Below are 21,941 nucleotides of genomic sequence, written 5' to 3'. Positions count from 1 at the left end.
ATGGCCTCATCTCAGAAGCAGCAACAGCAGGTACATCAACTGCCCAAAATACCTGCTGTCACCAGCAATGATGCCAAAGACAAATTGGGGACCTACTGTTTACAAGGCAACTTCCTAGGCCATGAGATACAGAGAATGTGTAGGAAAGCCTCATAAGTACAAAGGAGTATAGGACATTGTATTTTTTTTAATAATACATAGCACAGAACATTATGATCTTTTACTAATTGATTATTTATTTAACCATTTGCACAGAAATGGTGCAAAATAAGTCTTGCCACTCTTTGCATTTTGGCATTGAGGAAACAGGGTTCTGTAACTCATAGCTTAGACACATGGTGTGTTAATCTAGGTTCTCCAGAGGAACAGAATAAATAGGAGAGAAAGAAAGGGAAAAAGAGATAAATTGATTTATTTATAAGAAATTGGATGACACAATTATGGAGGCTGAGAAGTCCAAGATCTGCAGTTGGTAAGCTGGAGATCTAGGAGAGCTGAGAGTGTAATTTCTCATCCAAGTCTGAACCTGAAGGCAGGACAAGACTGATGGCCCAGCTCAGAGACCGTTGGGAGAACTTTTTCTCAGCCTTTTATTCTACTCAGACCTTCAGAGGATTGGGCTAGGCCCACCCACACAAGGGTAGGCAATCTGCTTTACAGTCCATTGATTCAAATGTTAATCACACCCGTAACACTCTGACACACCCAAGAAATACCATTTCACCAAACATCTGGGTGCCCTGCGGCCCAGTCAGGTTGGCACATGAAATGAACCACATGTGAGACTGCACATTCGTGAACAGAGAGCTGCAAGTAACTGCCTCTCCACGAGGCTTCTCACTGAAACACGGGCCACAGCCAGCTCCACCTAGCTTTGGCAAACACAAAAGACTGGTTATGTTTGGATGTGTGTTATCAATAATTGGTTCACAGAAATATCCAGGCAGTGTCACTGGCCAGGTGGTCTCCACCTGCCACCCCAAAGCTGCCCCTGAGGGGCCTGCTCAGCTCAGCTTCTCAGTGCTCGGAGTCCTTCTTCGTGGCTCGGCAGTGCCACCGCGCTCTCAAACACTGCCCATCTCACAGGCGTTCCCACGGGCCTGCGGCAGCTTCAGGGACAGCGAGATCCCAGTGGGCTTGACTTGTGCTCTGTGAGTGTGGCACAGCCCCCAGCTTGGTGCGGGGCTGGGGCTGCCTCCACCCCAGGGTGTTCCCCAGTGCCTAGTATGGCCGCTGGCCCATAGTAGGCAGTCAGTCAACAGCTGGTAAGCATAAAGAAGGGCAAGCAGGATGGAAGGAAGCAGGGAGAGAATGTGGGAGAGGGAGGAAGATAGAGAAAAGAGAGTGGGAAAGGGAAGGAAAAGAAAGCAGGTGAGAGAAATGAGAGAGAGAAGGAGAAAGAGAAATGAGGGAAGCAGGAGAGAAGAAAAGAGAAGCAAAAACAAAAAGGAAACAAAGGCAGTAAGGAGGGGTGCCAGAACTGGACGGGGGAACCAAATGGCTGCAAATCTAGGTAGAGGAGCAGTGTCCGGGCAAAGAAAAGCAACACAGATCCCCTGGCTCTGCCAACAGCAAGCTGTGGGACCTCAGATATGTCCCAGCTTCGCGGACCGTGATGAGCACCTTATTTGTTAGAGGAGGGCGTCAGCCCAGGTCATCACGCAGAGCCCCTCCCTCCATGGGCACCCTGTCTCCGCCCTGGTCCTCCAAGGATCAGCAGACCCGCCTGGTAGCTAGCATTCTGCTATGCTCCCTTCATTTTCCCATCGCATTTCTTATTATTAGGTATGTAAGTGTCTTAAATGATCATAGGGAAGAAAACACAACTACATTTTGTATAGGAGCTGAATTGCAGAACATGGAGTAGATTCGAGAAGGAAAAATTTTATTTTGTTCAGCCTCTTCCTAAAGCCATGTTAAGTGCAAACACAAGCATCGGGTTCTGCCCTCTGTAGCACCCAGGCAGAGCCTGACTTGGAGCTTCAGAAAGGAGAATGTGAAATGAAATATAGATATTTATAATTGAAGTAACTTTCCCCCTGGGTATCTTGCTCTCTTTTTTTAAATGAAAATTCAGTCAACTGAATATTTAGTTTCCCAGGGAAGACTCCTCAGCTGTCGATTACCCTGTGTGCATAGAGAGACATTCTAACAGAAAATGACACCAGCTCTTGGTTAATGACCACCTTGCTGGGGATGAGTACAAGGCAAAGTATTTGAGGTCGGCCCCCTTTCAGCTGTGAGTTAGGTATTAGGTACAGAATATAGCTAAAAGCATTTTGCATGAGCCCGCAAACCAAGTGGACGCTGGATCCAATTTTATCCATGTACAGGTATATCAAATAAATTTAATTTCCCCATTCAAGGTGCTCGCTTTTAATTCTGGGGCCAGCAGTGCAGAACAGTTTTGAAGATTAAATTTCTATTCCAAGAAAGAAATAGTTAGGGATGGAACTTCTAAAGCAGGAGAAACCCAAAAGCAAAAGGTTTTCTGTACTCACAGAGGAGGTGGGTGTGTAAGAGAATGTGTAGAAAAATCCAGCAAGTACGAGACAAACAAGAAACCTTCAGGTGCAAGATTACCTCTGCCACCACATTTCAAACCAGATAATCACCTTATTTATAACCAAAGCAGGGCTAGGTTTGATGCCCTGATTGCAGCAGTGAGGACCCTGCTGTCATCAGAGATACCTGGTACCCCTCTGTGTTATGTGTAGCAGCCCAATTTTCTTAACCATGGCTACAAAATGCACCTGAATAAGGTATAATTTTTAAGCCAGTCTTAATGGTTTTAAAGGATAATCCTAGATCACTTGTGGCATGCAGCCTTTCCCAATTTCTGGACTCACCCACCACCATGTGACCCTGCCATCTGTATCTCACTGAATCAGACCCTGCACTCACTTCTATGATAGCCATGGTAATGTAGGATAGTGGTGCCTCAGGGTGAAGCTCTGCAGCCTCAAGCAAGTTACTTAACCTCTTTGTACCTAAAGTTTTATGCATTTTAAATGGCAGTAATAATAAGAGATTGAAAATCTATATGCTAACAAACTGGATAACCTAGAAGAAATGGACAACTTTCTAGAAAAATACAACCTTCCAAGACTGACCAAGGAAGAAACAGAAAATTTAAACAGACCAATTACCAGCAACTAAATTGAATTGGTCATCAAAAAACTACCCAAGAACAAAACTCCCTGACCAGATGGATTCACTGCTGAATTTTATCAGACTTTTACAGAAGACATAATACCCATTCTCCTTAAAGTTTTCCAAAAAATAGAAGAGGAGGGAATACTTCCAAACCCATTCTATGAAGCCAGCAGTACTCTAATACCAAAACCAGGCAGACACCACAAAAGAAGAAAACTACAGACCAATATCCCTGATGAACATAGATGCAAAAATACTCAACAGAATATTAGCACACTGAATTCAAAAACACATCAAGAGATCATACATCATGATCAAGTGGGGTTCATCCCAGGGATGCAAGGATGGTACAACATTTGAAAATCCATCAACATCATCCACCACATCAACAAAAAGAAGGACAAAAACCACATGACCATCTCCATAGATGCTGAAAAAGCATTCAACAAAATTCAACATACATTCATGATAAAAACTCTCAACAAAATGGGTATAGAGGGCAAATACCTTAACATAATAAAGGCCAAATAAGACAAACCCACAGTCAACATTATACTTAAAAGCAAGAATCTGAAGGCTTTACCCCTAAGATCAGGAGCAAGACAAGGATGCCCACTCTCCCTGATTTATTTAACATAGTACTTGAGGTCCTACCACAACAGCCAACACAAAGAAATAGAAGGCATCCAGAATAATAAGGAAGAAGGTAAACTGTCACTGTTTGCAGATGACATGATATTGTACATAAAAAACACTAAAGAATCCACTCCAAAACTACTAGAACTAATATCTGAATTCAGCAAGTTGCAGGACACCAAATTAATACACAGAAATCTGTTGCATTCCTATACACTAATGATGAACTAGCAGAAAGAGAAATCAGGAAAGCAATTCCATTCACAATTGCATCAAAAAGAATAAAATACCTAGGAATAAACCTAACCAAGGAGTGAAAGACCTATACCCTGAAAACTACAAGACACTCTTAAGAGAAATTAAAGAGGACACTAATAAATGGAAGTTCATCCTATGCTCTTGGGTAGGAAGAATTAATATTGTCAAAATGGCCATCCTGCCTAAAGCAATCTACAGATTCAATGCAATCCCTATCAAAATACCAACAGCATTCTTCAACAAACTGGAACAAATAGTTCTAAAATTCATATGGAACCACCAAAGACCCCAAATAGCCAAAGCAATCCTGAGAAGGAAGAATAAAGGGTGGAGGGGTAATACACTCCCCAACTTCAAGCTCTACTACAAAGCCACAGTAAACAAGACAATTTGAAACTGGCGCAAGAACAGACCCATAGACCAGTGGAACAGAATAGAGAGTACAATATTAATCCAAGCACATATGATCAATTGATATACAATAAAGGAGCCATGGATATACAAGGGGGAAATTATAGCCTCTTCAACAGCTGGTGTTGACAAAACTGGACAGCTACATGTAAGAGAATGAAACTGAATTACTGTGTAACTCCATACAGAAAAGTAAACTCAAAATGGATCAAAGACCTGAATGTAAGTCATGAAACCATAAAACTCTTAGAAGAAAACTTAGGCAAAACTCTCTTGGACATAAACATGAGCAACTTCTTCATGAAAATATCTCCCTGGGCAAGGGAAACAAAAGCAAAAATGAACAAGTGGTACTATCTCAAACTAAAAAGCTTCTGTACAGCAAAGGAACCATCAGTAAAACAAAAAGGCATCCTACAGTATGGGGGAATATATTCATAAATGATATATCTGATAAGGGGTTGACATCCAAAATATATAAAGAGCTCATGCACCTCAACAAACAAAAAGCAAATAATCCAATTAAAAAATGGACAGAAGATCTGAACAGACACTTCTCTGAAAGAAGAAATTCAGATGGCCAACAGGCACATGAAAAGATGCTCCACATCACTAATCATCAGACAAATGCAAATTAAAACCACACCAGTTAGGATGGCCATCATCCAAAAGATAAACAACAGCAAATGTTGGCGAGGATGTAGAGAAAAGGGAACCCTCCTACACTGCTGGTGGGAATGTAAGATAGTTCAGCCACTGTGGAAAGCAGTATGGAGGTTCCTCAAAAAAACTCAAAATAGAAATACCATTTGACCCAGGAATTCCACTCCTAGGAATTTACCCCAGGAATTCAAGAGCCCAGTTTGAAAAAGACATATGCACCCCTATATTTATCGCAGCACTATTTACAATAGCCAAGAAATGGAAGCAACCCAAGTGTTCATCAGTAGATGAATGGATAAAGAAGATGTGGCACATATACACAATGAAATACTATTCAGCCATAAGAAGAAAAAAAATCCTACCATTTGCACAACATGGATGGAGGTAGAGGGTATTATGCTCAGTGAAATAGGCCAGGTGGAGAAAGACAAGTACCAAATGATTTCACTCTCTGGTGGAGTATAAGAACAAAGAAAAACTGAAGGAACAATACAGCAGCAGAGTCATAGAACCCAAGAATGAACTAATAGTTACCAAAGGGAAAGGGACTGGGGAGGATAGGTGGGAAGGGAGGGATAAGGGGGAAAAGGGGGCATTACGATTAGCACACATAATGTGTTCGAGGGGGCACAGGGAAGGCAGTACAACACAGAGAAGACAAGTAGTGACTCTATAGCATCTTACTATGCTGATGGACAGTGACTGTAATGGGGTATGTGGTGAGGACTTGATAATGGGGGGTCTAGTAACCACAATGTTGCTCATGTAATTGTATATTAATGATACCAAAATAAAAATAGAAATGATAATAATAGGAGGGTTGTGAGGATCAAATAAGAAGTAGCTTAAAGCTGTACTTTGTATACAGTAAATGTTAGAGGTAAATATTATAGGATTGTGGAAGCCAGAGCCTGTGTTTGGCTCTCTAGAACTTAGCCCAGTGTAGCAGGAGAAGCAGCTTCTTCATTGACTTTGGATCTCAATGTATTACTTACCCAGCATTTCATACTTTAAGCCTTGGAGTATTTTGGAGTATTCATCAAACTGAACAAGTTTAGGTAATTTCCATTTATTGAGTATCTCCCACATGGCTAATACTGTTTCAGATTCTTGGTATAAAATATTCTGTTTCATCCTTATGTAACCCTCTTGTTTTTCCCATTCTAAATATTTGGAAAGTGAGGCTCAGAGAATTTAAATAGCTTGCTTTAAGGAGGTAAGCTGCTCTTTGGTGCACCAGGAGTTAAGCACAGGGCACTCTAACTCCATGCTATTTCTACCTTCCCTCCACCTCCTACATGTACCAGGGATTGGACAATTAAATGGTTTGCTGGCACTGTCTCGCACGCTCTGCCTGCCCACACAGACCACTCGCCTTGCGTAATCAGGGAAATTCCTAATCAGCCTGACTGGCTCTCCCTCCTGTCCTAAAGGCCAGAAACTCAGCTTAAGTTAAGACATGGGGAGACTTGCTCAGTTTATCCTTCAGACCCTCTCGCCAAAACCTGGCATGTGGAATCAACTGTGTTCACTGAAGGGCCACTGTCTGCTCTGGGTTACCCAGTTTGTGAGGAGGCCAACAGCATCCCGACCCCTAATGCTTTCCACTAATGACTCTGTCAGAAGTTCATAGTGTAGTTGAAAAGTAATCCTGTGTAAAGTGCATTTCATCTAAGATTATTCTAAGGGGCTATAGCTGCTGCTTAAAGCAAAAGCAAAGGGAGCCTGTTATCTAACAGTAAATCCTGGAATTACTGCATGTCTTTTGTTAGTGAGAATCTACCTGTCATTAAAATTATCTTTCTTGCTTTGTATAATATGAAATCTTTTAGAAGTTACTATTGTATAGGATTTCTAAAATGATTTATGAGAACAGAAACTACAGCTAAAGCAAATTATGTGTGTATAAATATATATATATATTCCTTTTATCTAAGAAAATTGAATAATTGTCAGTTCAACTAGTATTTTGACAATAGTGGCAGTTCCATTCAGTGGATGGTCCTTGAGCATGAACAGATTCTCATGAATAAAGGGGCTCATGGCTGTATTTTCTCTTAAAATGGTGTTTGTTTTAGTGAGTTGAGTACTTTAAGGAGAAGTCTATGTTAAGAAGTTAAAAGAGTGTTTTAATAAGAATGCTTTCTGAGCTTTTTTTCAACACTGATCATATTTTAATTGGTTTCCATTTGCGTTCCACTTACGTTTTCAGAAGAGGGTGTACCTCTTCTGATATTAAACAAAATTCAGTCATCTAGTCCCTAATCATTTTATCAGACAGTGGCCAAAACAAACAGTGGGCTAAGACCAGGTCGGCAAATACACAGCCATGATTGCCCCCAGACCTTGCTCATGCCCATGGCAGACATCAAAAATCAATCAATCTGAGTGATCTTAACATTCTACTCAACACTACCCTTCGTGCAGCCATCACCAACCGATCGGTCTGACCCCAGACTAAGTCCTTTTGTCTGTCTGTAGTCAGAGCCAAAGTTCATGCAACAGTAACCAAGAGTAAGAACAGCATTCCGTGAGGAATAATGAAGTAGAAATATTCACTGTGGAAAGCATACCAGGTGATCCCTGTATTGTTAGCAGAAGTGGAATAGTAACTTTCCATGTAGGAAAACAATTGAGCATTTGGTGTTAGGCTATATTTTAGGGTAAATAAAGCACAATTCCTAGTGTTCATAAACTTCATGTGTTCCAATGATGAGATGTCCCTATTTGTCTGTCTATGGAGACACTGTCCCATTCTGCCTCTTACCATCTCCACCTGAAATTCTACTATATTCTCAAAGAACAGTAAGCTCTCCAAGGCCAAAGACTGTGTCTTTTCCTTATTGTTAGTGTATGCAAATACCTAGTACCATTTGACATAGTGAGTCTGAATGAACTAATCCCCCCAACTGAGCTCTCTGCCTCTTTAGTTTTATCCTCCATTTTATACCCGTATGTAAATCTGGACATATCGCTCCCCTACCTAAAACCTGTGTCCTTTTTTTCCTCCTGAGTGAAATTGAAACTCCTCTCCAGCTACATTGCCAGCCAGTCAAGCATTGCTCTTTATCATCCAGTAATACCAAACTCTTTGAAGTTCCTGCAAATATATAGTTCAAATTGTTGTGCCTATACTCATGCTATTCCATCTACCTAAAAATCCTTCTTCACTTAACTCTGGTTCATCCTTCAGTGATCAGTTAAATCATCATTTCCTTCCCTGTATTCCACGGTTGGGGCCATATTTTTGTTACAACTCACTATATAGTATTGGAATGATCTATTTTTATATCTCTTTAAATGATTATATTTTTACTGCATGCTACAGAATATCCAACTCAAACTGGAATATGTTGGTTCACATAAATAGGAAGAGTTATCAAACTTCACGTATAGTTTGATCCAAAATTTCGTAGGGCCACTGGGGCTTCATTTTTCTGTATTTATTTTGACCCTGTCTTCCTGGATTTCCCCTCAGACTAGTCCCTTGTGGTATCAAAATGATTGCCAAGTTTTATCATAGATATCCATATGGAAAGAAAGAATTTCTCTTTTCCTCATCAGCAGATGAAAGTGGTAAGCTTTCATTGATTCAGTTGGTGAAAGACTGGTGTCCATCCCTAAACCAATCATGAGTGCAAAAGAGATGAGAATGTGATGACTGACTGACTTCGTGGCTGGAAAGTTCAGGTCCTTGTAGGAAGGGGGAAAGGGTACAAAGTACTCTGGAGGCTGCCAGTAATATCCACTGCACCTTCCAGTTAGACCAGGCTCATACTGGTCCTGCATCCCCTGCCATATTCATCTTTGGGTTCCCAGTATGTAGCACAGTGCTTGACACATGCAGAGTAGATAATCAATACATATTGGCATAGCTGAAGGGAACTGAAAAGTACATCTATACCCATCCTCCTCATGTTAGCTCTGCAGATTCCCCTCTATGCTGCTCTCTCCTAACAGCTATTTCTCACCCTTCCACTATATGAATTCTTCTGCCTGAAGTAGGTTCCCATTTCCCTTATCGCTGGGTTATCTTGTTTCAATCAAAATTCACCCTAAAATCCACCCCAATCCAGAAAGATCTTCCTGTTTAGAGGCCTTCCAAAGCTTCCCTTACAAGTTGAAGATTCTGTGATAAATGCATGAACATATCACCAAAAATGATGGAAATATCACAAGAGAATGGTTTTTCAGTCAGTCTTTTTTTTATTAAATATTCCCTGAAGGCAGCTGCTATGTACCTTTTGATTGTTCCTTCAAAAGAAAGAGTATAACAGAGTAAAAAGAGACTAGATTTTGCCAGCAGGTCTGGGTCAAATCCTGGTACCATCACTTCTTAACACTGTGAAATGTTGGGCAAGTGATTTAATCTCTCTGAGCTCAGCTCCCTCCTGTGTAAAATGGGGATAATAATACTCCCCTCCCAGGATTATAATAAGGGCTAAATAAGATGAGCTATGTAATGTGGCTGGGACAGTACCTGGTCAATCGATGTCACTTCCCTCCTCTGCCTGTAGCAATCAGGGTGCATTACTGGTAAGGCTAATACCTTCAGTTCCATAATTTATTCCAATCTTCAGGAGATCCAGACTGTTAAAGAATCTCACTGTTACTTGAGTTTTTCTGACAGCTAGTCTGGCTAAGCATGGGAACTTGAGAATCCTTAGCAATCTTTGACGACTCGTCCATGTCCCAAAAAAAGGCAGTTAAAAGGCAGCTTTCTACCTACCTCACCATGCCCTGGCTTTGTTTTCCTGGTGAGGTGGAAGATAGACAGCCTGCCAGCTGTGGTCGCTCTGAAGAAATGGATAGGGTGGTGTGAAACTCAGGGTTGCTGTGGAGTCTAGGGAGCTTTAAGTATCCTCAGGGTTCCTCTAGAATTCTGGGATCTTGCTTCCACATGCTGGCTCCATGATATAAAACTCAGCCTCAGCTCCTATGTCCAAAAATGAACCTTGCTTAAAATTGTATCAAGGAAGAGAAATTCTTTGTAAACTTTGACTTCAGATTCATCATTGGACATCCTGTTTACAAAACCCTGCACAGGGCTATTGCCTGGTTCTGCCTTCAGATCTTCATACTTCTTCTTGCTCCCTCTGTATAGTCTCCCTACTCTTCTCTCCCAGTTTTTGCTTTACTTTCCTTTTGGGAACAAAACAAAATTCCTCTCATTATCTAATTCAAGACATTTTATCATCAATTTTTTGTGGGTTTGACTATTAATGTCATTCTACCCTTTGGAGCTTAGCAAAAACTTTTATCGAACAAATATAGTTCCCACTCTCAGAAGAATTTTTTCAGCTATTAATAATCATTATGAATAACACATTCATCTCATATATAAACATGAGTGGATTTTTTCTTACAGAATGTACGGGAAGGGCCACCCCGTGGAAAGGACTGCAAGTGTTCCAGAATCCCACTGACTAAGAAACAAGAACCGATCACTTTATTTGACACCTAAATGGGGGAAGGGCAAATATCTTAAGTGTTCATTGCCAGTGGATTTCTAACGGGGGACAAAAGACTTGACAGCTCTTAGAGCCATTTTTTTTAACATACACTTGAGTTTCTTGGGGAAGCCAATGAAAAAATATCATTGCCCCAATGTGCATTTTCTCTCTGTTCATGCAGAATTCTTTACTTTGGTAAATCAACTGCTAAACGCTCAACTCTTTAATGTTTTACATCTCCATTGTCATGAGAAGCACAACCAGAAACAAACGTCAGGTTGCCTTCAGGGACACAAGTCTTCAAATCCTAACACCTTGAGCAAGTGTACAGGTTACTAAAACAAAACATGGCACATACCTTTAGGACTTCTAAGTAAAGTTATTTTCATTTGTACAAAAGGAGTGTGTGCCCATTGTAGAAAGCAAAGAATATAAAAATAAGAAAAAAAAAAGAAAAGAAAATGAATCGCATCCCATTTTAAGCACCCAGAAATAGCCACAGTTAATATTTAATTGTAAATGCTTTTGATCTTTCAGGCACATATGCACACCTGGGTACATAGTCTTTACAAAAGTGAATCATAGTTTTTGCATGCAAGCTTTCTTTTTGGACCTTAGGTGCACAGGGTGGAGTAAAGTGTGCTACTCGGTTTTTGACATGCAATTTTTTCAGCTCTTTTGAGGGACTCTTCTGGCTTTTTCCTCTCCTTTCTTTTTTCCAGTCCTCTCCCACTTAAGAAAAAATGCAGTGTGTTTGACATGTCATTAACATATACTATTGTTCTGAGTGTGAATGTTGGTAATTCATACAAATGATATTGTTGTATAGACTTCATAGTTTTTTTCTCATTCAACACAGTTTTTGAAATATATCCATGTTGCTATATGCATATCTAGTACATAGTTTAACTGCTACCTAGCGTTCTGTCACATTTTATTTACTGAACTTCTATCCTAGTTACATACACGGGGTGCCTCATACAAAGACCTGGGAAGAATTTTTCTGCTTTAGACCGAAGACAGAGATTCCTGGGTCATAGGGCATCTTCGTGTCTGTTTTCACTTAGTGCCCTCAGATTAAAGCCCATAAGGGTGAACTAGGCTGTATTCTCTCCAGAGTAGATGACATTATACAGATTTCTATTTTTAGTCAATCTGATGGGTGTAAAGTGATATCTGGCTGTTTTAACTTGCATTTTCTGATAATAAGGGAGTTTGGGCATAGCTTCATATACTTTGTTAGTTAAGTTTCCCCATTCCAGGATTACACTGTTTAAACCCTAAGATTATTTAGGAAGGAGGTTTCCTGCCTCTTTTTCTATTTGTCTGACTTTCATGCAGATTCAAGATAACACATACTATAAGGTTTTTGACATTGCCTATATTTTGACAATCTGTCATCTTTGTGTTAGTTCTCTTTCTATAGTGTTTTTTGCCGAACACAAACTCTTAATTTTTTTTTTGTCTAAACAGTTTGATTTATACTTGTGGTGCATATCTTTCAAATGTCACTGTTTTATTTTGTGTTGGGGGTATGTTGGTTAAATCTGGTTTGTTTATTGTAGAGTTTCTTGTTACAGCTAGAATAGTTATATGAATTGAAGGTATTCAAATTATTATCTTCTGAGTGCTTTTCTTGATACCACTTCATTTGATCTTTATAAAAACCCTGAAAACTAGGTGAAGCAGGCATTACTCCCCCCACTTTATGAATGAGGAAACTGATTTGACTCAGAGAGATGTAGTGACCTGCCTAAGTACATAGCTAATAGGTGACCAGGCCAAATTCAACAGTCAAGTCTCTTTTCTCCGTCAACATCCCCACAGGGCCTATTAAGAGTCAGGGTGGTTTCCAGCCAAGTACAGTCATCTTAAACTTCCCCATGAGAAAGTCATAACCACCTGACGAGATAGTCACATCAAAATATGTGTTTTAATAAGACTGGATTGACTTATCATATTGGTCTAAGAAGTGAGCCAAATGGTCCTTTGAAAAAAGGCAGGGATGTCAGTGTGGGAAAGGGTCACCCATCTCTTTCAACACTGTTACGGGAGATGTTTCCTTAATGAGTCCTGTTCGGAAGGTGGTGACTGCAGGCAAATTATGATTGTTAAGGTGAGCCACCTTCTAAACCCGCCCTCAGGCTAGAGGTGGAATGGACTGTGGTGCCAAGAAGAGAGCCAGGATATGAAGACCGGGAAATGGGAAAAAGTTTCTAATTGCTCTCACATCTGAAAATGTCCTCCCAGAAAATGAGTAGATAGTTCATTTTGACCTTAGTGCAGACCACAAAAAGACAGATTCAAGAGAAATACTGGACCGTGGCCCCAAAGTCGATGAATACTATCCCAGGGACGGAACTAATGAGCTGGAGGTCAGGTGATTGTTTGAAGGGGAAGGGGAAGCCAAGCTCTCAGCCCCTGCTGCTGAAGGAGGCGACTTGAGTGATGGGGTGATGGAGAACTCATTCCTCAGTATAATCTTAATGACATTACAGAATGCTCTTTCTCAGCATTTTGTGGACCAGGGGAGAAAAAGCTCACTTGACTGCAAGATGGTTAGGGATTTTTTTATCTTGGCAGGTCCTTCAGCACCACAGGCACTAGCAGGCAAAGCCTATGTTCTCTGACTGAGCACGTCTTCCTCATAAAAAGATTCCTTTCACATAATCCAATTGAATGAGGCTTATAGTCAATACTTTAAGAAGAATCAGTATTTCAAATATTTGCCAAAATGAACTCAAAAGATTAAAATAGCAATAATAAAATTATAGCTTCCAAACACTGGCTTAACTCTATGCCAAGCACTGTATTTAACAAGCATCACTTTATTTACCCTGGGGGAAAAAAACGTGGACATGAGCACCATTATTATCTCCACTTTGCAGATGAGGAAATTGAGGCTTACAGAGGTGGAATGAGTTGCCCAAGGTCACAGAGCTAATGACTAGCAAAACTGGAATGCAAATCCAGAACTGTCTGACTCCACAGATGAATTTCTGTGCTCTTAAATTTTGTACTGGTTATTTATTCCTGCATAACAAATTTACCCCGAAGTTTAACTGTTAAAACAACAAGCTTTGCTATCCCTTCTGAGGGTGACAAATCCAAGAATGGCTTAGTTGAGTATCTCTGGCTCAAAATCCCCCATGAAGTTGCTCAAGGTGTTGGCCAGGGCTGCCGCCATCAAACACCTTGACCAGAGCTGGGAATCTCCTTCCCACACCGCCCGCGTGGCTATTGGCAGGGGGTCTCAGCTCTTCATCATATGGGCCTCTCTAGCAGGCATCTATAAAATCAAGATATCCTATGGGTTTTTATGAGGAGCAACTGAGACAACCTATGAGAAAGTGCTGTATAAGCTGAAATAATTTTAGACAAATTTTAGATATTACTGTTATACGACTTCATCGCCATATTGCATAGGATATTCAGGAAGTGGAGGTAATGCCGACTCCTGCAAAAGAGTGACTCCTGCAATTAGAGATCATGTCTAATTAACTCCACACCATAGGAAAGCCCAGTCCCTGTGAGAGTGATTTTCATCCAGGTCTCTCTAGAGTGAGGAAGATAAGGACACCTGGTTTCTGCACACATCCACCACAAGGCAGTTCATAGCCAGTGGTCTGCATGGGATTCCATTTCCCCCTATGTTGGATAAAGGAAAAAAGAAAGGTGTTCTCACCTACAAAGACCTGGGGACAGCCCAAAAGTAAGCACCCAAACCCTTCTGTTTTCTAGCCCAAGATGTTAAGATTGAAATCCAGATGGAAGTAACAAATGAACTAGTTAGAAAACAAAGCCAGAGCTTAGACTAAAATAGCAGAATATAGCAGAAAGTCTTTGCAGTAAGACAGACTCATCTGTGCCCATATTTGTTATGAGAAAACTAATGCTCACTGAGGTTCTGTAATCTGTGGGACAACATCCTTTGTATGTAAAGCACCTAAAAGAGTGTCTCGCACATAGTAGGTCTCAGTAAATAGAACAGTAGTTTTGTTACTGCTGTCATCATTTTAACTTCATATGATCATTTTGAGGATTAAGATAACATATCCTTATTGCTCATAAGGATAACATATCCTTAGATTGTAAGTACCCTGAAAATGGAAGTCTTGCATGTCTTGATTATCTGTCTTATTACTGTATGCCCAGTATCTGAAAGGGAGAAGATGCTCAGCAGATATTACATGAATGGGTATAATTAATACAAACCTAGTATATAGTAGTTGATAGTCATCAGCTTCCTTATCATCTCCAAAATCACCAATATCGCCGTCATTATCATCACCATCAGCAGCATTCCCATCCTCAAGACATAAGAATATTTTGGTGTGATAATTCAACAATGTTCTCAGTCTGGGAATGTGAGACCTAATTCCTCCTTCACTTCAGGTACCTTTAGTTCACAGAGGAGTCTATTTCCTTTTCCCATGATACACTTTACTCCATCATATTGGTATTATTGGGGTCATATTCTCCTGGTATTGGATCCCACATCCACGGTTTACTACATGGCCTTGGGGAAGTTACCAACCCTTTCTGGGCCTCCATGGCCTCGTTTATAAAATAAAAAATACTACTAACCAAATACCAATATGGCTACTGTAAGGAATAACTGAGATTCTCTTTACCAGAGTTCTTGCATGTGTCCTTTCCATGGTAGAAGCCCAATAAATATTTATGGAATAAGAGTGTTGACTAAATGAATGTTGTAATTTTATCCCTACCTTTGCCACTCATTCCAAAACTTGAGTCCACATGAGAGGAAAAAGAGATGTTTCCAAACTCTAGGGAGCCTCTGAAGGGGGGGAAAATACAGATTCCAGAAGTCACTATAACTTTGGGCAAGTTGTAAGGTGTGAATCAGAGCCTCAGGGAACTTACTCACAAAATAAGAGGAAATGGTGTTTGCACAACAAAATGAGTGTACTTAATGCCACTAAATTATACATTTTTAAATAGTCAAAATGGTAAATTTTTTATTATATGTATTTTACCCCAGTAAAAAAGATAAAAAAGAAGAAAGCCCTAGCTAGCTAGAATATTAACTTTTTGATACTGGAATGCTAAGGCTTGAGACAAATTTTACAAGGTTGCTAAGCACTGCTGACTTGTCAGATGCATGATCTCACGTGACCCTCTCTGTGGCTCTCTGAGAGCCATTTTACAGATGAGTAAGCAGAAGCCTAAACTAGTCTCTCCAGAGCTGGAGCTTCAATCATTGTGTGTCCCACTGGTGAGCTCAGGTGTTTACTTCTTAGTTTTCTGATTTTTTTTTTTTTGGCAAATCATAGACACGGGCAGCTCAAATGTTGCCCAAAGAGAACTTTGATAGAGAAGATGGTGTGTTCAAGAAACACTTGGCTACTTCTGTTCCCTGAAGCTCCCAATATATTAGAACAGAGGGAGAGAGGAAAGAAAGAAGAAGGAACAGAGAGAACAAAACGCAACCAAGACCTAGCTGCCTATATTGTGCTGTTTTTAATAATGACATTTAATTGTTATATTTGTGTGCTTCCAATAATAGCAAAAAATATCTTAGTGCACAGTAACATCAGAAGTTCCAATCAAGGCTCTAGAAAATTGAGAAGCCTGAGCAGACAGTTCCAGCCAGTGCCTCTCCCTGCCTCCCTTCAGTGCCTCCTGTAGAGAGTCCCTGAGTGGCGTTGTGACATAACCTCAAGTGACATACTCCTAGAATATAGACGGGGTTCCAGGACACATAGCTGGAGAGGGGAAGAGCAAGTTCAAGGCGTCCCTCAGATCACCAGTCTGGTGACACAGCGATGAGAACCACAACCCGTGAAGAGTTGCTCCCCCAGTCTCTTCTCATGCATGGGATTGATTCTTCAAACAGTGGCAATAGTCACAGTGATAATAGCAATAGCAGCTGACACATGAAAGGCTTACCACATGTCTGATAAGTACACTATACACAGCTGATTCAGGTAGGTAGGTACAATCATTAGCCATTATCTTTTTCCATGTGAGGAAACAGCTGCACACAGAAGTTAAGTAGTTTGCCCAAGGTTACAAGGTTTCCACGTTACAGAGGCAGAATGGAATCATGGAAAGTGGCCACCCTTTGTAGACACATACAGTGGAGTTACTGTGAGAATTAAATGGAATAATTCATATAAACATGTAACCCAAGCCTCACAGCACCCTTATGAAAAAGGTCCTACTATGAGCACCCTAAATTCACCAAAGGGGAAAGCGTGGCCCAGGGGAGGCAAGACACTGGCTGAGAACACACAGCTCAAAAGTAGCCGAGCTGTGGGGGCTGTCTTATGTGCTCTGCCCTCGGGCCTTCTCGGGAACTGATTAGAAAGCAAGCAGGTAAATTCCTGGCTATGTTGTGGCATCACTTTACATGGTTTCCATACTGTGGAGCCACTGTTTTGTTTTTGTTTTTTCATCCAAGTAAAGAAGAATCCATAGGGGTGGGTGCCAGTCTCCTAATATGTTTTTCATCTTTAGGGTCAAACTTTATAATGAAATAAATTGTTCTGTATATTCCTGAGATAACATTTCTTGTAGAAGAGGGATAGATGCTGTTTGCGGCACTTTTGTAGACACAGGTTATGATCATGCTTCAGTAATCTTTCCAGATAGCAATGCAGAAGCATTCCAGGCAGCCCAGGCAAGGTTTTTCCATAATTGCGTCTGTAAAAATCTACCATTTTATATTTATTTCATCAGTTCCAGCAGTTCACAAGAACACCCGTAATCTTAGAAGCAGTAATCAACTGTTTTGGAATTGCCCCATCCTAAATTTAGGCTCACACTTGGTAATTTAGCTAGAGAGTTTCATTGTCGAGTGCCACTCTTTCACGTGTGAGGGTAAGTGCTACTGTTTGAACTGCATTTAATTCTTATTATTTTTCAAGTTGAACTGGATACCACAGTGTTTAATAATACAGGGTATAATTGCCTTAATGCTGCGAAGGCACAGGGCTGCCAATTTCCCTGGTGTTTGCTAGCCCTCTCCCATAAAGGGGATGTTGCTACTCAGTGGGGCTTTCCTGCCTCAATATTTTAATAAAACAAATATCGTTGCAGTACAGAATTTGTGGAGCAATCAGTTAAGAATATGAAATAGTCACCAAATATAGCTTTTTATAACTGGTAACATTCATCGGTTGAGGAATTACTAAATGCCTGGCCCTATACCATCAGCTTATTTAATCTCACAACAAACCTAAAAGTTAGGTACTATTACTCCCTTGGGATTGATGGGACTCCTTTATAGCAGGTCACATAGTCTGCAGGGAAGAATGCCTGCCCCAGAGTCCAGGTCTACAGGTCCTGTTACATTATTTTCCTAGCACAGGTGACTTTCAGTTATATTTGCAGAATAGGAAGGAGGGACGGAATCAGAGACAGAAAACTCAACACATAACACTTTAACAGGAACAGTGAAAGTCCCACATGCATTGTTAATTTTGCATGTTATTTGCCTGTTTCCCAGGTGGATTGTCATGACGCTAACTGCCAGTCAAGATTGTGCCTATTTCTGTGTGCTCCCTTTCCTACCCCACACTAATCTGCTCTTCAAATACAACCCCAACAACCAAGAGCAGAATGAATTTTCCTTGGAAGTGTGAAGGATCTTATGGAGCTGTATGAATTCCCACTACTAAGATCCCTTTCACTCTATAGTGAGAGTCACATTTGATGCCTGATGAAAAACCATTCTTTATTAAAATGTTTAAACCCTGTAGACACCTGTACTCATGTGAAAAAATAAAAAGATTTATGATAATCCTGTTTATTTGAAGTGTTTACAATAAGTATGTTATTTATTAATAGACTGAACATGACATCTTACAGGCCCTAAAATATAAGGTTTATACATCTGAGCAGATTTTAAGATGAATAATGGTAGAAATGACAGCTTATTTATAATACCTTCTGATTACCAAGAAATGGGATGAAATTCTAAAATGTAAGTATATTTATCTAAATGTAACTTGAAATTCACTGGCCAAACATTGATCATTTTGAGGATACTTACATAAGAAAGAGTGGATAAAAATCAATTCTGCCTCTAAAAGTACTTACAAATCAAGGGGAAAAACCTGGCCGTATTTGCTAGTGGAATTATTTATTTTTAATATCTTATTTTATAGCAATAATTAAATTTTGTCTTAATCATCCTCCTTACCTCTACAAATAGGAAGAGCAGTCCCTATACACAATATATATTATTTTGTTCATCACTTTACTCAATAAATATTTCTGTCTCAGGCATTGTGCACTGTGGGTACAAGAGCAAGTGAGATGCTCTTCCTGCCACCGCAGGTTCATTCCACCAGGAAGACAAGTAAGGAAAACAGAACCAAATAAATGCATGTAATTTCAGATGATGATAAATGTTATGATGTATGTAAAGCCGAGTTACCAAGTAGATGATATCTTGGGGTGAGGGGTAGTCAGGGAAGGCCTTTTGGGAGACAAAATTCCGGCAGGCACTAATGCATAAGAAAGAATGTTCGGATCCCTTTCATGTGCAAACTCCTCACCAAAACCAGTCCGGGAACCACCAGTCCTACCTAAAGGAAAATAATTCTCTCCTACCTCCTCCCCCACCATTTTTTTCCTATTTCTGTTCTCTTTGGAAAATATTTATCTAAGATTAAATAATCACTGTCCATCTTTCCTTTAATATTATTCCAAAGTGAGGTCAATGCATTTCACATGTCCTGACGTTGAGCCCAATTCGAGCCGCTCTGCCGAGCGGGAGGCTGGTAACTAGCTTGCAGCCCCCATTTTTGAAGGTTTTTATTTGCTTGGTTCTGCCTCATCCTTTGGGCTCTTCAGATCCCTCTCTCCCTGCAGATCTCACCTTGCCTTTTAGCAAATCCACATCGCCCCCTGTTCTGTCTCTTCTGCCAGGACCGATAGTGTTCTGTGGGGCTTTCCCGTTCACAAGGCTGGGAGTAAGTTCATAGGATAACCTGGAAACAAGTCTTTGTGCTGCTGTCCAGGGCTTCACAAGCTCTCTTCTCTGCCTTCAGAGGGAGGCGGAAGAGGAAGAGAGGTGGCAGTTGATAGGATTCTCATAAAAGGCAGGTACTGTCCCAGCCACTTAACCTGCCTTCCCTTACCTAAATTTTCCAACTTACCTGGGAGCACAGGAATGTCCTCAGTTTACAGGTGAGAGAAAGCAGACCCAGAGCACTTAAACCACTTCCTCAGAGGCACCCAGTTCACAGGTGATCTAGGAGCTCACCCCACTCCAGATTCCAAAACCACCTCATGCTCTCTCTACTACACAGATCCAGAAAACTGTCACCTTCCCTTGTCCCAGAGGGAAATAATATATGGGACTTTCCCACTGTTCAGCACATCCAAAAACCTTCTACCAAATTCTCATGGTCAGTGCCTGGCAACTAGGACATTAAAGTTACAAATTGCAGTTTCAACCAAAGTTCCAGTTTCTAGAATATAATTTCCAATAAAAGATATTTTAGGCAGTAAACCAACTACCTTAACAGCAGGTGCCAAAACCCTATGAGTGATTTACAGACAAGTTGAAATAAGGAACAAAACAAAAACATTTAGACCTTACCAAATTCCTCTCCGTTTGGGAGAAAGAAAAACATTATTCTCTGTAAATGAAAAAAAAGAGATTCATTCCTCTCTATCACATGGGCCCAGCTAAGCAGTAATGCACGACAAAGCCAAATGCTCTGATGAGTTTCTCTGAGCTGTTATTAAAGTTTGCAAAATATTGCTCTGATTCTTCCTGGCAGGGTTTCAATACTGCCTATTTAAACTGGAATTGGGCTGGTGCTCCTCTGTTCATCCTGACAGAGCTGGTGATCCCACCACCCAAATCTCCCGGCACCCTGGCCTTCCTCCAGCACAGGCTGGCCGCGCCCGGAGAGCCAGCGCCCAGTCAGCTCTCTGATATGACTCGGATCAACTTTCTTCTTCTTTCTCTTGGCCTCCCTTTCTCACCCCCAGCACACTCATGCACACACAGGCACACACACACATTTTGGGCTTTCACACTGAGCAGGAAGGGAAAGGAGACTGCACAGAACGGTCTGTCTCGAAGGTCTTCTGATAGGGACATGAGACCCTTCTTTTCCTCTCTTGAGCTGGCAGCTATCTGACCCCTCCAGCAGCATCCCTTACCACTCCCCAGCTTGGCCCTCTGACCTCATGCCTGCCCTACTGAACCTGCTCTGTTTCCTCACACACCTCGTGCTCTTTGTTGCCCGGGGCTTTGCTCTGCTGGAAACACCTTTCCCCTTTCCCTTCTCATGAACTGCAGGCTACCCAGCTCCAACCTTGGGTGACATTTCTGTGATCCCCCAAGACGATGCTTAGCTGTCCCTGTTTACATGTTACGGTGGGGAGCTTATCTTGTCACAAACTTAAATGTGATTTGTCTTCCCAGTGCAGCTGCATGCTCTGAGAAACAAAACTGCATGAAGGAAGACTGACTGATGTAACATATCATCCAAAAAAGTGTATAAAAGCCCCAACACAATAGATTTTTATTTTTTGCATGGATAACTGTCCTAGGCTAGTTTGACAGCTAGGAAGGAAGGCCTTCATCCATGCAGTCATTCAGTGAAACAGGCCAACAGTGGCTCTGCCATCATCAATTAAGTGGCTTTCAAAGTCTCCCTAGAGATTTTCTCCATTCAGTCCAGCCAAAAAGAAAAAGTGCAAAGGAGTGCCTTGTGGGAAGCTTTTATGGACCAGGTCTAGGTGTGTGCATCATTGCTGTTCACATTCTGTTGGCAAGAGCTCAGTCACGTGGCTGCACCTAACTGCAGGAGGGCCTAGGCCATGTAGCCCCTGGCCAGGCAGTCCCTCTAGTAAAAGACACATGCAAGGGAGAGCGTAAGATTTGGGGGATAGGTAGTCATCTAACACACAGTACTAATCCATATAGTAGCCAAATAAATAAATGAATCAAGGAGTGAAAAACACTTAGGACAAAAGTCATCCTCCTAACGTGTTCTAATCTGTGGTGTAGGACCACGTTCACACAGCTACTTCAAATTAGAAAACTGCAAAATACCAATGGTTAAAGAGGCAGGTGAAGATTGTGATTGCCTTAGCCATCTTTCATGTTCACCAACAGAATGATAGTGCCTGGCACATTACCCACCACATAGTTTACACTCAGTGAATATCAGTTGGATAAATAAGTGACTGGAAATCATAGACAACTGCAAGTAGGAATGACTTCACCAGCACCGTGTTCATGCCGAGCTGGCTAAGCAACCTTCCTGTCCTGGCATGGGAAGCACACACATACCCAAAGCAGCACCTGCTATTTCAGGCCATTGCTAATGGCTAGAAGCTCCTCTCCTCATGCTGAAACCTGGCTGCCTG

The 21,941-nt window shown here is 41.1% G+C and overlaps 1 protein-coding gene across 7 annotated transcripts in view; it reads left to right on the top strand.

Moving 5' to 3' along the window:
• Nucleotides 1–21,941, top strand: part of SAMD12 (sterile alpha motif domain containing 12) — a 392,988-nt gene that overhangs the window by 341,937 nt on the left and 29,110 nt on the right. For 2 of the 7 annotated variants that reach the window (XM_073229996.1, XM_073229994.1), the window contains exon 5: nt 10,493–18,044. The exons of 4 other annotated variants lie outside the window; for them this stretch is intronic. In XM_073229996.1, coding sequence (XP_073086097.1) covers nt 10,493–10,554 — 62 coding nt within the window. In that variant the 3' untranslated portion in view covers nt 10,555–18,044. One more of the 7 variants, XM_037010842.2, reaches the window with a different exon arrangement.

Source organism: Manis javanica, chromosome 2, assembly GCF_040802235.1.
Source record: "Manis javanica isolate MJ-LG chromosome 2, MJ_LKY, whole genome shotgun sequence".
Classification (NCBI taxonomy): domain Eukaryota; kingdom Metazoa; phylum Chordata; class Mammalia; order Pholidota; family Manidae; genus Manis; species Manis javanica.
The sequence above is the reverse complement of the archived record's forward strand: the minus strand, read 5'-3'. Positions and strand labels throughout refer to the sequence as shown.